Raw genomic sequence first — 13056 nt, forward strand, 5'->3', positions numbered from 1 at the left:
ATTATGGTTTTTTAAATTATCAACGAAACTCTATAATGCTATACACAATCACAGTCGGCAGGAACTTTATTATGCATAGAATAGAAATTTAATTCCGCATAGAAGAAAAACTTTCTTTTATTACGAATTGAAGTGAAATATTTCAATGTAACTCTTAAGCTTTTAAATTTTAGCAGAATTTTAATTTCACGTGTAACAGAAATTTTCTTCATTACAAATCAATAATAACCAACTTGATATAATTTTCGTGTGTTAAAATCTAATAATACAATTCTAATGCTTCGTTTTATATTTTCAAAGAGCGATTATGAAATCAGCTGAGAAAATAAGAATATTAAAAATAAGATGCAGTTTGAACGAACATAGATAATGTATGTGCTATGCCAAGGTACAGTTCTGAATCGTTCCAAAGAACAAGTCCTGACACATTGACAACAACCTGATGCGAGACCACCTTTACTACATCAAGGTGTTTATCTTACCTGTTATCTCGAAGCTACTATAATTTGTCAAACTGAAGCCGACATAACCGAGGAACGATCCTGATTGCTTGTTTAGTTTTGATTTAGGTTGCTATAATGTCGTGATTCGTGGATATACAGGTAGCTCCAAGCAATGTTATTTTAGTCAATTAATTTTCCCAACAATATTACTTCATAAATTCAACATTTTACGTAATAAAAATGTCCTATGAAAAGGTACACATATGTATAGGTGTAAAAAATACACGTATTTCAATATATTTTCGCATTGAGATTCGATATAGGAATCTGCAATATCCTATGTGCTTCCATCGCCACCTATTGGAGCCATATTAACGTTGGATAACAACTCAAATAATTTATACGAAGTTTCATCAACCGGTAACTTGTCGAATCTATTCCGCTAAGATAAATCGTATTGGACGAGAGGACTGCTCGTCTGTGGATAAATTTTACATAAAACGCGTGTACCAGCAGATCGTAATACTGAACAAGTGGAATTCAATCAATCTTATTTATTTTTCTACGCTCGTTAAAATTCTCCAAGCGCACGTAGGAACTTTCGTGCTGAATGAATTAAAATCGTATCATGTGCGTGAATTATATTTTCCTTAAATAGTAAGTATTCGTCGGATTTCAGAATTGAAAAATGAAAGAAACTTTACAAGAAAATTTTTCTTTGATAACGTCGATAACGTAATGTTGTCTCTTAAATCTCTGCTTTATATTTATTATATCTTGTTGAAAACTATACTTAAACTATAAATTCATTAGAGGAGAAACCTATCTAGATATGTTACAATGAAAACTGTTACAGTATTCGAACACACTGATAAGGCCATAGTATTAAATTTCTTGAAATATTAAATATTGTTTACTCTAGCTATAGGTACATGTGTACTTCAGTATCGGTTTAAAAATTCTGATGCAAGAGATATGGCTCATACCCAATAAAAATGAGTATTTTAAGTAACATATTGATATCGCGTATCTTACCAATCTATTATGAATATTTCAATTATTAAACAAACGCTTCTCTGATAATTTCCTCAAATTGAAACTTTATTACGTAATATATGAAAGAGCCATAAATTCTTCATTTTATCTGTACTTTATCTGATTGAATCTTAACTACATAAGCACAATTTTACTGAATCTAGTTTGCTAAACTAATAGCGATAAATCTAGTCGAGCTAATAGTTCGTGATATTATTCTGAACCTACAGATACAGCAAATACTATCTGTTATGTAATGTTGCTTGATGTAATGTTGCAATAAAATTGATGTAATGAGAAATGCTCCAGTGACACAAAGTAGTACAGAGTTTCTGATTTCTTTCAGAAAAGAAACTTTTAATAGAAAGTAAATACACGAAGAGACATATTATTGTTTGATAGTCATTTTATAATAGTCATAAATCTTTGAAAATCTGAAAAACATCTTTGAAGAAGTTGAATATCTTTGAAGTATAAAGTAATCATTTTCGTATACAAAAACTAGATCAAATAACATTGTATTCCTTCGAATGTAAAATAAATGTAATTTTATTACTGAATTTATAATAGGATCTTGTAAAACTTGTAATAAGATAACTTCATGAAAAATAAATTATTATAAAATATTAAAAAATAGTGAACTGACATGAAATTATTGAAAAGCTCATCTGTTCTACTGGAGAAATTAATAAACTTTTGTAAGCAATATTTATAATTTCCTTCTATTACCTGAAGTTACTATGATTAACGTAAGCATATAATGTAAGTATATAATCTATGAATCCTCTTTTAATGCGAAATCTATTAAAATTGGACACGAAAACGTGTTTAACTAGTTATGCAAATTTATGTTTACCAAAATTGTAGTTAATCTTCTATATTGAAGTTCTGACCACTAGACGACCACGACACTATAGTTTGAAGTACGTTATGTATCTTGAAAAAATAGATTTTTAATAATGATAGATCAATATAAATGTAATACAAAATCAAAATAGATTATTTCAAAATTCAGTAATTTGAAGAGTTTACGAATAAGATGTATTCTAGAGGCTCAGGTTTGTTTAAAATAAATGAAAACCCGTTTCTTCGACGGGTAACTACTTAATAATTACTTTAATTATATTAATCAACATTAATCAAGTTAATAACTATTTAAGTAGAAAGTTTTCATTTAACTTAATTTACGATTTTCTTCTGCGTTTAGTTCAATTAAAAAGGGAACAGAATCATTCTATAATATTGCTAAATAGAATTATATAATTATACATTACATAAAAAAATAATCGTTAGTATATTACAGATATGCGATGTCAGGAAACGAATCTTTAAAAGTAGAAAACTGTTTAATTTACACCAGCTCGATGATTCTAATCACTGAAGGAACGATTCATGCCAAGAAAATATATTATTGCACCATGTTTTGCACGTGTCAACAGAATAATCATAGACGTATATACAGGGTGGCCTGAAACTCACTTCCTATCCACGATTTTTTAGGCATTTGCAAAAGCTGGAGAAAAAAATGTTTCGAACAAAAAGTGACCAGCTTTCAATTGACTACAGATCGTGATATTAAAAATTTGAAAAATAAAAATCGATGAAAAGTCAAGATAAGCTCTATTCTTTTTAAACGGAATAATACATTTTGTTATGCACGATTCGATGCATTCTTTTAATTCTCTACAAAAAGGTATTAAGGTACTTGTGTCGAAGAATGATTAGTTTAAAGGATACTATAATTTTAATGTCGTAAAACTTATTGTACTAAAGACAAGAAAAGACGATATAGTAATTGTTTATTTCTACGGTTTCCCTTAAAAAAGATTTCTACAAAACAAAAAAGTAGAGGTGTCCTCATGGAAGTAAAATCTTTTTTTTTTTTATTTTCAATATCACGATCTGTAGTCGATTGAAAACTGGTCACTTTTTGTTCAAAATATTTTTTTGTTTTGTTCGGCTATTGCAAATGTCCGAAAAATCATGGGGAATGATTTTACTACGAAGAGCGAATCTACGCAACAAATTAATTTCGAAGTAATACTCGCATATAGAGAAAGTAAAAAAAAAAAAATTAAAAAGGCAATATATTAAAACATATATATTTGTAAATTATTTGTTTTACTTATTCATTTGCGACGCTATAAAGAAACACAATTTTATACCTTAATAATATTTACAATACCATTGAGGTTATAGCCTAAGAGAATTAACTAAATATTAAATTATTACAATTAAAAACAATAAATTTAAGTTGAAGGTTGATTCAAGAGGATGAAACGGAGCAACAGAATTTTTATTGTATTCCATCAAATAAATAATTTCAAGTTTATCTCTATGTGGAATGAAGATGCTTTCGGCAATCGCCGCTAGAGGGTCCCATAACATTCTGGAATATTTCACTTTTCTAATATTTGACCTTTGCTTTTCAGTACTTTTGGAGTACATTGTTTTCCTGATATTGAACGGGCCTACTATACATTAAGCTACAGATATTCAAATAGTCTTAGCGATAAATCTATCGAAGATCGAAGTTAATTGTCCTCCCTAATATTTCTGCATCAACGTCCGAAAGTAAGGTTATGATATGGCATGTAGTACCTAAGTACCTTCATTTAGTAACTATGGTAAAAATGATATTTTTATATTTCCGTATCCTACGTAACTAATAAAAGGACTTTGAATCGTACCGGTTAAATTTTCCTTTTGTACTGATTTTCTCCAATGTATAAACTTAGAGATATTAAAAAGCATACTTGACAACTTTCGAAAATCGAAACGAAACGAATCGAAAGACGAAATGGTTTGCTTGAAACAATAAATTTATTTTACAAACTTACTTAAAAAAATAAATGATGTAAATGCAGTAGTCAAAATGTAATAAAAATTATAGAAGCTGATGGAGAAGTCTATGCAATTGTAAATTTAGACTCTTCCTTTTTTTTTTCTTTTTTTAGATTTAGATTTTCTTCAACTTACCACCTTAGACATTTTCATCGAGTAAAATATTCCGTACAGTTAATAAAAAGTAAATCTTACTTAAAGGATGTATCACTGTGAAAACTCTGATAAAAACTTCGTTTTCGCTCTATACACTGCACTTATGTTTCACTGGATGCAGAACGTCACCGCTATTTTAGGTTGTGTTTCGTCGAAACTCACAGTTTTCACTCGAACACTTCAATTTACTGAGAAATCAACCAGCAATGCTAATAGTGTCGCCCGAAAAACACTCCAAAAACAATATCGAATATTTATTGAAAACGTTCGAATTCTTGGTAGCATCGATCAAGTAGTGATATCGACGACGATACTACTCAGGAGAATGACTTTAATGACGACGACGACGACGACCAGAATGAAGACAACGATTACGACAGATTGGTCTGTGCATGTGAAGAGATAACGACCAGTACCGGATAGGCATTGGAGTGCTCCTACCCATACCACGAACTGGTTGAATTTCGCCGCGAGCGAAAATCATGCTGTTTCTGATCTTAAGTCGACTGTCGATTATTGTTTCCGGACTTTGATACGAGAGAAAGTTTTATAATATGAGACGACTAATATTAAACCATAACTAACACTGTCATTGATTCACAAGCACGTTCTAACGCTGTGATAAGATTATGATTGGTCAAAAGAATCGGTAATTACTCAGCTCTGTTAGCTTAAAGAATCTATTTTTAATCGAAGACTAAAGTTAAAGACTAAATTTAAAGAATTTATTATTAGTTGATTTTTATCCGCGTGGAACATGTAAAGATACAATAATGCATGTAATATGTAAAAATGTGTATACAAAGTGTTCAAAGTACAACACTTATTATAATATTTTCAATCAGGAAGCGAAATCAATGTCTACCTAGCTTTTTAAGCGCCTCAAAAAAAAAAAAAAAAAGAAAGAAGAAAAAGGAATGAATCTGTATAGAAATCCGAAGTGCGATTGCGAGTTTGCAGTAAAAGTAAACTTGTGCTATAGCAGAAGATAAATTAATTGCGTAATTGATTACGAAATTTGCGAAATTTGCAACATTTGCATGTTTATACACGAAATTTCTATGATTATACATAAAATTTGTAAAGCTATCTGTTTACGGTGGAAGTTTTGCAAATTTATGACTATTCGAAACTAACATCCAGCTGTATGATATTTCATATCGCACGAGGAAACAGGCATTTGTACACTACTGTATACTACTGTACGAATGGCGTCGAGTTACGTCACGCACTAGCGTTATGTCGGTAATTATCATCACAAATCACAAGTGAGCCGTGGCTGAGGAAATAACTACGGAGTGAGAGAAAATTGGCGGTAGACTTTCAGAACAGTATGTATAGTTATGATTAATGGGATGATTAACCAACATATCAAGTTATTGTGCATATTTAAGTTTCCAACATGCGGTCAGGTGTCTTAGGTTCAAGGTTTCCCGATGACTTCTAAGGCGATATTGTATCGAAGTCTGTGATCCAAAGATGAAAATTATAATTTTCGAAGAAGGCATACATTTTCTGGTATAATTGCACGTGTTTGCCGCTCTTTAAAAAAGATGACTAGGTACGCAGTATATAAGGTTATGTAACTTACTGTATTAAGATCTTTTTACTTTGAGAAAATTCTTGTGAAAATGATTTAGGAATTAAATTCTTCTCAAAAGTGCAACTATCTTCGTATATGGGATAAAATAATGTTTAATTAAAAAATAGTTACAATAATGTAGTTTTACGTAATTTTTGTGCAATTCAATCGTATTTAAATTTCTTTGAATTTTTCCTGGATTTATGAAAGGTATTATTTAAGAAAATACGTTGCACCAACCTGTGTGTAAAGTAACACATGCACATCTATTAATAATGACAATTATTATTATTTTTTAGTTTAAGCAAATTTCTGGTATAATCAGCGTTGTAATTATGTGCGCTTATTATGTATCTGAAGTGAGTACCATCTAATTATACAGTAAGTAATTTTGGACTAAAGATAATATTAAACGTACTATGTATCAAGTGTTCTAAGAATAATATTAAGATATCTTAAATTACATCGATTTAGATGTATGAAATTCTATTATTAGAGAGGAAGTACAATGAAATATTACTATTTAGGTAACACCTGAAATATAGTGTATAAAACAATGTGACATTGTTCTTAAATATATAAATATCTGAGATATATGCAATATTTTAATATATCAGAGTAGGTAAAGTAATTTACTGTACCATCCGTACGTTTCATTGTTTTCGAATATAATACACGCTATAAATTATTACAATAACAGAAAAGTATGAATTTTATATTAGTTAAAAATGCACATTTATATTATATATTATATATTATTGTATGCTTATTTTTATACATACTTACATTGCATAGCATACAAATAAAATATGTATTACATTTTCTCTCAATCAGAAATAGTTCACTCTTTTATTTTATATCGCAATATTAACAAAATCACTGAACTTTTCGATTAAAGTTTGATAATCCTTTTATAAGAGAACGAAGCTAACATATATGACAGTGGCAAAGAAATGAATAAGTTAAGTGTAATATGTATAAGTTAAGTATAAGCATGTTTAATTAACAAAATGTAAAATAATAACACTAAAAATTGTCATTGATAAATAAGTTTTTATAGTAAATCTAGATAAATCATTTTGATTTAACAAAATGATTTAACCGATAAATGGTAATAAAGATACCACTTGTATCAACTGATCGATTACTTCGATCTATCGATAAAGAAAAAGTACTGTTGACAAAACAGGATAACAGAGATGCAATGCTTATAAATTATATTGTCAAATATAAATTTATATCAATATAATAATTTATAAAATATATATAAATGTAGCTAGAGTAATTACAATCTTCTATAAGCACTTTTCAGAACTTTTTACTTTCTATAATTTGTTTGAATGTATAATTGGAAAAAGAGAAAAAAGCATAGAATCAAGATACCACGAGTTTCAGGCCAAATATGCGTGGGTACAATTTGCGAAGGTTACAAGAACATTGCACTCGAAAGAACGGACGTTGTAAAGCACAGAATGTAGTTATTTTTGCAAAGGCTGTTGTGACTGGTTTCGATCTTGTTAACCTTGGCTGAAATCTTTTTAAAACACTTTTCCCAAACAATCTGAAGAATTGCAAATAATCACAATTTCTTGTATTTTTAGTTAGCACTCGTGCATTTTTTCCTATCATTAATTTTGAAACTCTGAAACGTAATACGTAACGAAAAGTGCTAAATGTTTGCACATTACAATTAAGATGACACGAATGTATCGTGATTATTCTGCAATGTTACATATCTCGTTTTTCTGATTCATAAAATAATAAATATTAATCGGAGATTTAACGATGAAAATAACAAATCAGGCGATTCTCTTTAACCTCATATGCTGTACATGAGATTTATACCTCGTATTTATAGACGACAGAGATTTCATCGTAGTAATCCGACATTCGATATATAAAAAACTTACCATAAATGTTGGTACAATAAATTAACAGAACGTTTTCTTAACAAATTCTAAATGACTCAGTTTTATCGCACAGAAGAGTAGGATATTGAGAATGTTTAAACAATGTTCATTACCAAATGAAGTTGGATTAATGGTACATACCTGAAACAGAAACAAAACAATACAAATTTTTTTTACTAAGTAGGCACTCTAAATATAAGAATAAAATTCTATGTGCTAATGTTATATGTACATTGTTAATATGTTATTTATTAGTTTAGTTTATTATTTTAATTTCCCACTATAAAATATATATATATATATATATATATATATATATATATATATATATATATAATGTATATCGTATAAAATAGTTTTATCTATTATAAATTAATTATATATTTTATTTGTTAAAGTTTGTTGAATGAAATAATGTTAAAATTTCATAATATTATTCTAATCATTGTCGCAATTATTTATACTTCGTATATGTTGAATTATTCACTGATTCTTATTTATTGTACATATAGATATCAAATAATACAACAATTACGAGTGTAATCTTCGAGATAAGTATTTCAAACAAATTATTATGTAAACATTTTATTTTCATTTTATTTTTCTCATATAGTAAGCATTGTAACTTACAACACTTTTCACAAGAGAATATTTAATATACGATTAAGCAAAGTCTGAAACCTACATCATCATGTACAAAGACAGAGATCATTCGCGGCTGCTTTTTCTTCCTTCGCCCCATCTTGCGTGCCAATTAACCGGAAGTAACTCCAATTTAGTAAATTTACGTAGAAAGACACATATACACAACGGCTAACCTAAATCTTATCTCGGGGACAACGCGAGCCGCACTAGAAGATATCCAACTGGGATTCCAACTGGTGAATACGTGCGAGAAAAGGTGTATACCTTTGTTCTTCAACCATATCGGGTCAGCAGGGTTATCATTTGCATATCTTTACTATGCTGATTTATGAAAATTTATGGATTACTATTTCTGTGACGCGAACGAAAAATCTTTACGCCTGATAAAGTATTTTAAAATCTTCTTTACAAGTCAATAAACACTCTTTCTATACACGAAATATAGTGAATAAAATCTGCTACCCAACTCTATGTAATGATAAATGGCCAAGGTCAATTGTGTATAATATATATATTTTTTAATAAATATTTCTTATATTGCATTTACGATTCTGATATGTATCACAACAATCTAATGGAAACGATATGACGTAGAGATAATCTACATATCATGAATCAGCTTATAGTTTTCCTTCCACGAGTAAAATATAAATGACACGAGCATCGCAGTTAAATGTATAAAGTATTTTTCAGTATTAGTAATTTTATGGTCAATGTTTATCGATATATTTCTACAGCAAATACTTCTTGCGACATATTAGGAAAATAAAATCAAGAATTATAGAAACGTACAATTCTGCTCTTCGCAAGTGCAAATAAGAATTTCATATATTTCGTTTATTATGTCTTTCCTGTTCATAACTAAATCAATTCACTAATAAAATCATTATATAACGTAGATGATGCGTGAAATCAAAGAGAATAAACGAAACTTACATTTATTTGACCACGTGATAACCTTGAGCAGATATAGGAAGACGATGATTAGGTTCTCAATTAATACATATTTTCAGTTCGTATTATGTATTGGAATCATTACCTTTCGTCAGCCATTTTACAGGCAATCGTATTATCTTTTTAATGTTAAAAAATACCTTAAGTTTGAGTAGACTATGAAAAAGTCGTTATTTGTATTTTTCTTTTAAACTGAACTAGTTTCAAGACAACATTTAGAGAAGAGGTTACATTAAAAAGGGACAATTTTCCACTTGCGGACATACGTATAAGATAATTCTCTGCGAGTTATCAACTATCATATTAAGGCATATCAGGCAATCTTTACTTCAAATATAACGCAATATTGTGAAAGCGATTGTCGTAAATAGATATTAAAACGTCAAAAAACGTACGAAGCTGAATTTATGTTTGTCTTTGTCGAAGGCAAAAATAAACATCATTCAGAACGACTATTAAAAAGAAAGATATAAATATAAAATTAGACATCGGTGAACATTTCTTCTGCTTCAACAACTGTACAACTAAACGGTCAATACTTGTAGGAATTAAAATACATAATAAAAATCGAAAATTTGAAGAGGGAAACAGAAATTAGATGCGCGAGAAGCAGATTTACGAGAATGCTTAATATCCTAACTTCCAGGACAAATATGAGAATGTATGCGCTGTTAAAGAAATATTATTACAGAAATAAGTGAAGGAAAAGATTCATCGTTGGAACGAGGACACACGCATTGCTGCTTAAACAATTAGGTATTATATACCTAGCTACGTTTCACTGCCATTAAATAGTAAAGAAGATAAGCTGCTAGACATTCATTGCGAGGTCTATCGTACAAAATTGAAGGCAGACTACGCTATGTTTCCGAATATAATTACGTACTAAAATAAGCTAAACCAAAGTATTTGGAAACTTGTTATTATTTTAATACTTAGTAACAATTCAATGTATTGTAATGTATTTAATACTTAATCATTCATTATGGATAAGGGGTGAAGAATATTTCAAGCGAAGATTCCTGATGTTATGCATGATAAAAAGTCTTAACTATGTTTAGTTAAATATATTTCCTTGATATTGCTTAAATTTTAGTGCAGAACATGATTGCGAGCGGAAAAGAATGTAAAAAGATGCATAGTTGTATTTTTATGCAAAAGAGGAAGCCGTTATCGTTACTTTTATAAGACATATTACAAACAACGATACGGGTGTGAGAATTTTCACAGACCGAGCAGATTTTTGCGTTTAGAAGATAATGAAACGATGTAGCGGAAAATTATGAACTTCTTATACAAATGTTAGAATGTAATTGGCAATTTTTTGAGGAAAAAAAAAAAGAAAATCATTAGCGGAAAAAACGATTCGGCGGAGCGTCAAAGTTTTCTCCCATAATTGAACGAGCAGTGCCAAGAGAAATTTTGCAAATAAGAGTTTGATTGTAATGAGTGCAACGATTTCAATTAGAATGTGATTCAAGTTTGACAAGAAAGCGGCAAAGAGAAAACGAACAAGTATCTTAAATACTTGAGGAAATCATCCCTTAGAAGATGTTGTATGGAACACTGTTCGACTTTTGCAAAGACGTAATTAAAATTTTAGTTAAATATAAGACAGAAAATAAATTGAACGCGGCGTCTGCATATATTAAATCAAAGAACGTCACCGACAATAAAACCATCATTAATTATAATATATATCTTGTTGCGTTCTTTGAACTATTTTTGATCTCCACAACCGTGTTCTTATATTTTTAAAGTTTCATTCGGTCTGCAGGTCAATGAGATAAATAAAAGTCAAACAAACTGACGTAAACTACAATTTTATTTAATTTAATTGAATATATATTTGAATCCACGATACGCCTTAGTCGAGGAAATTTGGCCAATTAATTGTACTTCTTTCTATTATGAAACAATAAACCTATTTAGTAGTAGTTTAACAGCAGTTTTATTCCTACGCTCATTTTCACTCGCTGTTTATTCTATCAATTGAACACAAATGGGTTAATTCTGGGAATGAAAACTTGCTACGAATTCGATGACATCAACTCCGCCCCCGATGTTTTCACACTAACAGGGTTTTACCATGATTGTCACGAATATCGAATATTTGTTTTATATATACATATGTATATGTAGCATTAACGCCATAATTAATTATAGCCAAAAATGAAGGTTATAATTATAATGTTATCTCAAAGAAAAATGTACGGGGAAAAATGTAATTGAAATATTTTTGCAGTACGTCCTTATAAAATATTTTGCCAGATATTACTCTAGAGGAAACAAACCTTTTATAAATCGAACACAATTAATTAAAAGATTTTAATAATTTAACTACACGCCGATATTACTAACCTGTGTACTTCCTTACGCGTAACACGAGTACAATAAATGAAAGATAAACATAAAATAATAACAAATGTAAGTGACCTAAACGATAAGGCAATACTGTCTATTTATAAATAGAAAACATTTGTAGTTTCTAAATGATTTGAATTTATTGAAATCTGAATTTTAATGGCCAGACCATTAAATTGGAAATTAATCTTGCAAGCAAGAATTTGATTTGATTGCTACTATAAGTATACAAAGATAATGTAAATGTAAATTAACAGATTATTTACATATATTTATACCTTTTATATAGGCAGTTCTATTAAAGGGAATGTACATAATTAGTTCTACCATTCAGAATCTATTCAATCTTAAAATTTATTGAAAAATTTCATTTTTTATTAAAAAAACAGAAACTGCAAGGTTGGGACAAACAAAGAATATAAAGCGCTTAAACCTTTAACTACTAGCTAACATAAGTAGCTACATTGTGAATAATAGAATTCATTTTCACTGATGTAAGCGGCAATAAATGTCAACGTGGCGAAATTACCATGTATGTATATCATTCTCGTTCTTAATATAAATATGTGGCAGTTGACAATGAACAGATACTTGAATTTTAACAAACAATATGTAATGACCAGTGGATCGTGCTAAGGTTATACAGATGAGTGATGTAAAGTTAAAACGCGCTTGCGAAACTCATATTTATTTGAGATATTTTACAAATATAGTTGCAACTTATCTGATTTCTCTTTTGCTCCACATATAGTAAAGCAAAGGCGCGCATGTACAACTTGGGATACAGCGCAATAGAGAAAACGCAAGTGGATGCGGCAGAATGCCAATTATAAATACATGACAGAGGAAGAAAGAAATTATGAGTAATGGTAGCATACAAGATAAAGAGTGTTTTATAAAATCCTTTGTTCAACGAACATTGGACTAATAACAATTGGCCCCTTTTATTATCAAATAATATTCATATTTTGCTTGAACCTATTAATAATATTCTTATATATATTTATGATAATAATTAATTTTATTATAATTTCTTAAATTAAGTAGTTGTTCGTTTTAAGTAAAATGTTGATTATTGTTATGCAATTACGATATAGTATCTTTTGTATGTTGTATGTTACTT

The 13056-nt window shown here is 29.3% G+C and overlaps 1 protein-coding gene and 1 long non-coding RNA gene across 8 annotated transcripts in view; one reads left to right on the top strand and one right to left on the bottom strand.

Annotated features, from left to right (window-relative positions):
- The window catches only part of LOC122568212 (segmentation protein cap'n'collar), a 111266-nt gene that overhangs the window by 91675 nt on the left and 6535 nt on the right, over positions 1-13056 (bottom strand). Inside the window, exon 1 of one of the 7 annotated variants that reach the window (XM_043727711.1) lies at positions 8656-8815. The exons of 4 other annotated variants lie outside the window; for them this stretch is intronic. In XM_043727711.1, the coding sequence (XP_043583646.1) occupies positions 8656-8712 (57 nt within the window). In that variant the 5' untranslated portion in view covers positions 8713-8815. Of the gene's footprint in view, positions 1-4457; positions 4777-8655; positions 8816-13056 lie in introns of those variants that run through there. 2 more of the 7 variants (XM_043727732.1, XM_043727722.1) reach the window with 2 other exon arrangements.
- LOC122568348 lies at positions 4991-8108 on the top strand. The gene is made up of 3 exons (XR_006317071.1): positions 4991-5809; positions 5891-6039; positions 6360-8108. It is a non-coding gene; the product is annotated as an uncharacterized LOC122568348 (long non-coding RNA).

The sequence above is a fragment of the Bombus pyrosoma genome, linkage group LG1 (genome assembly GCF_014825855.1).
Source record: "Bombus pyrosoma isolate SC7728 linkage group LG1, ASM1482585v1, whole genome shotgun sequence".
NCBI lineage: Eukaryota > Metazoa > Arthropoda > Insecta > Hymenoptera > Apidae > Bombus > Bombus pyrosoma.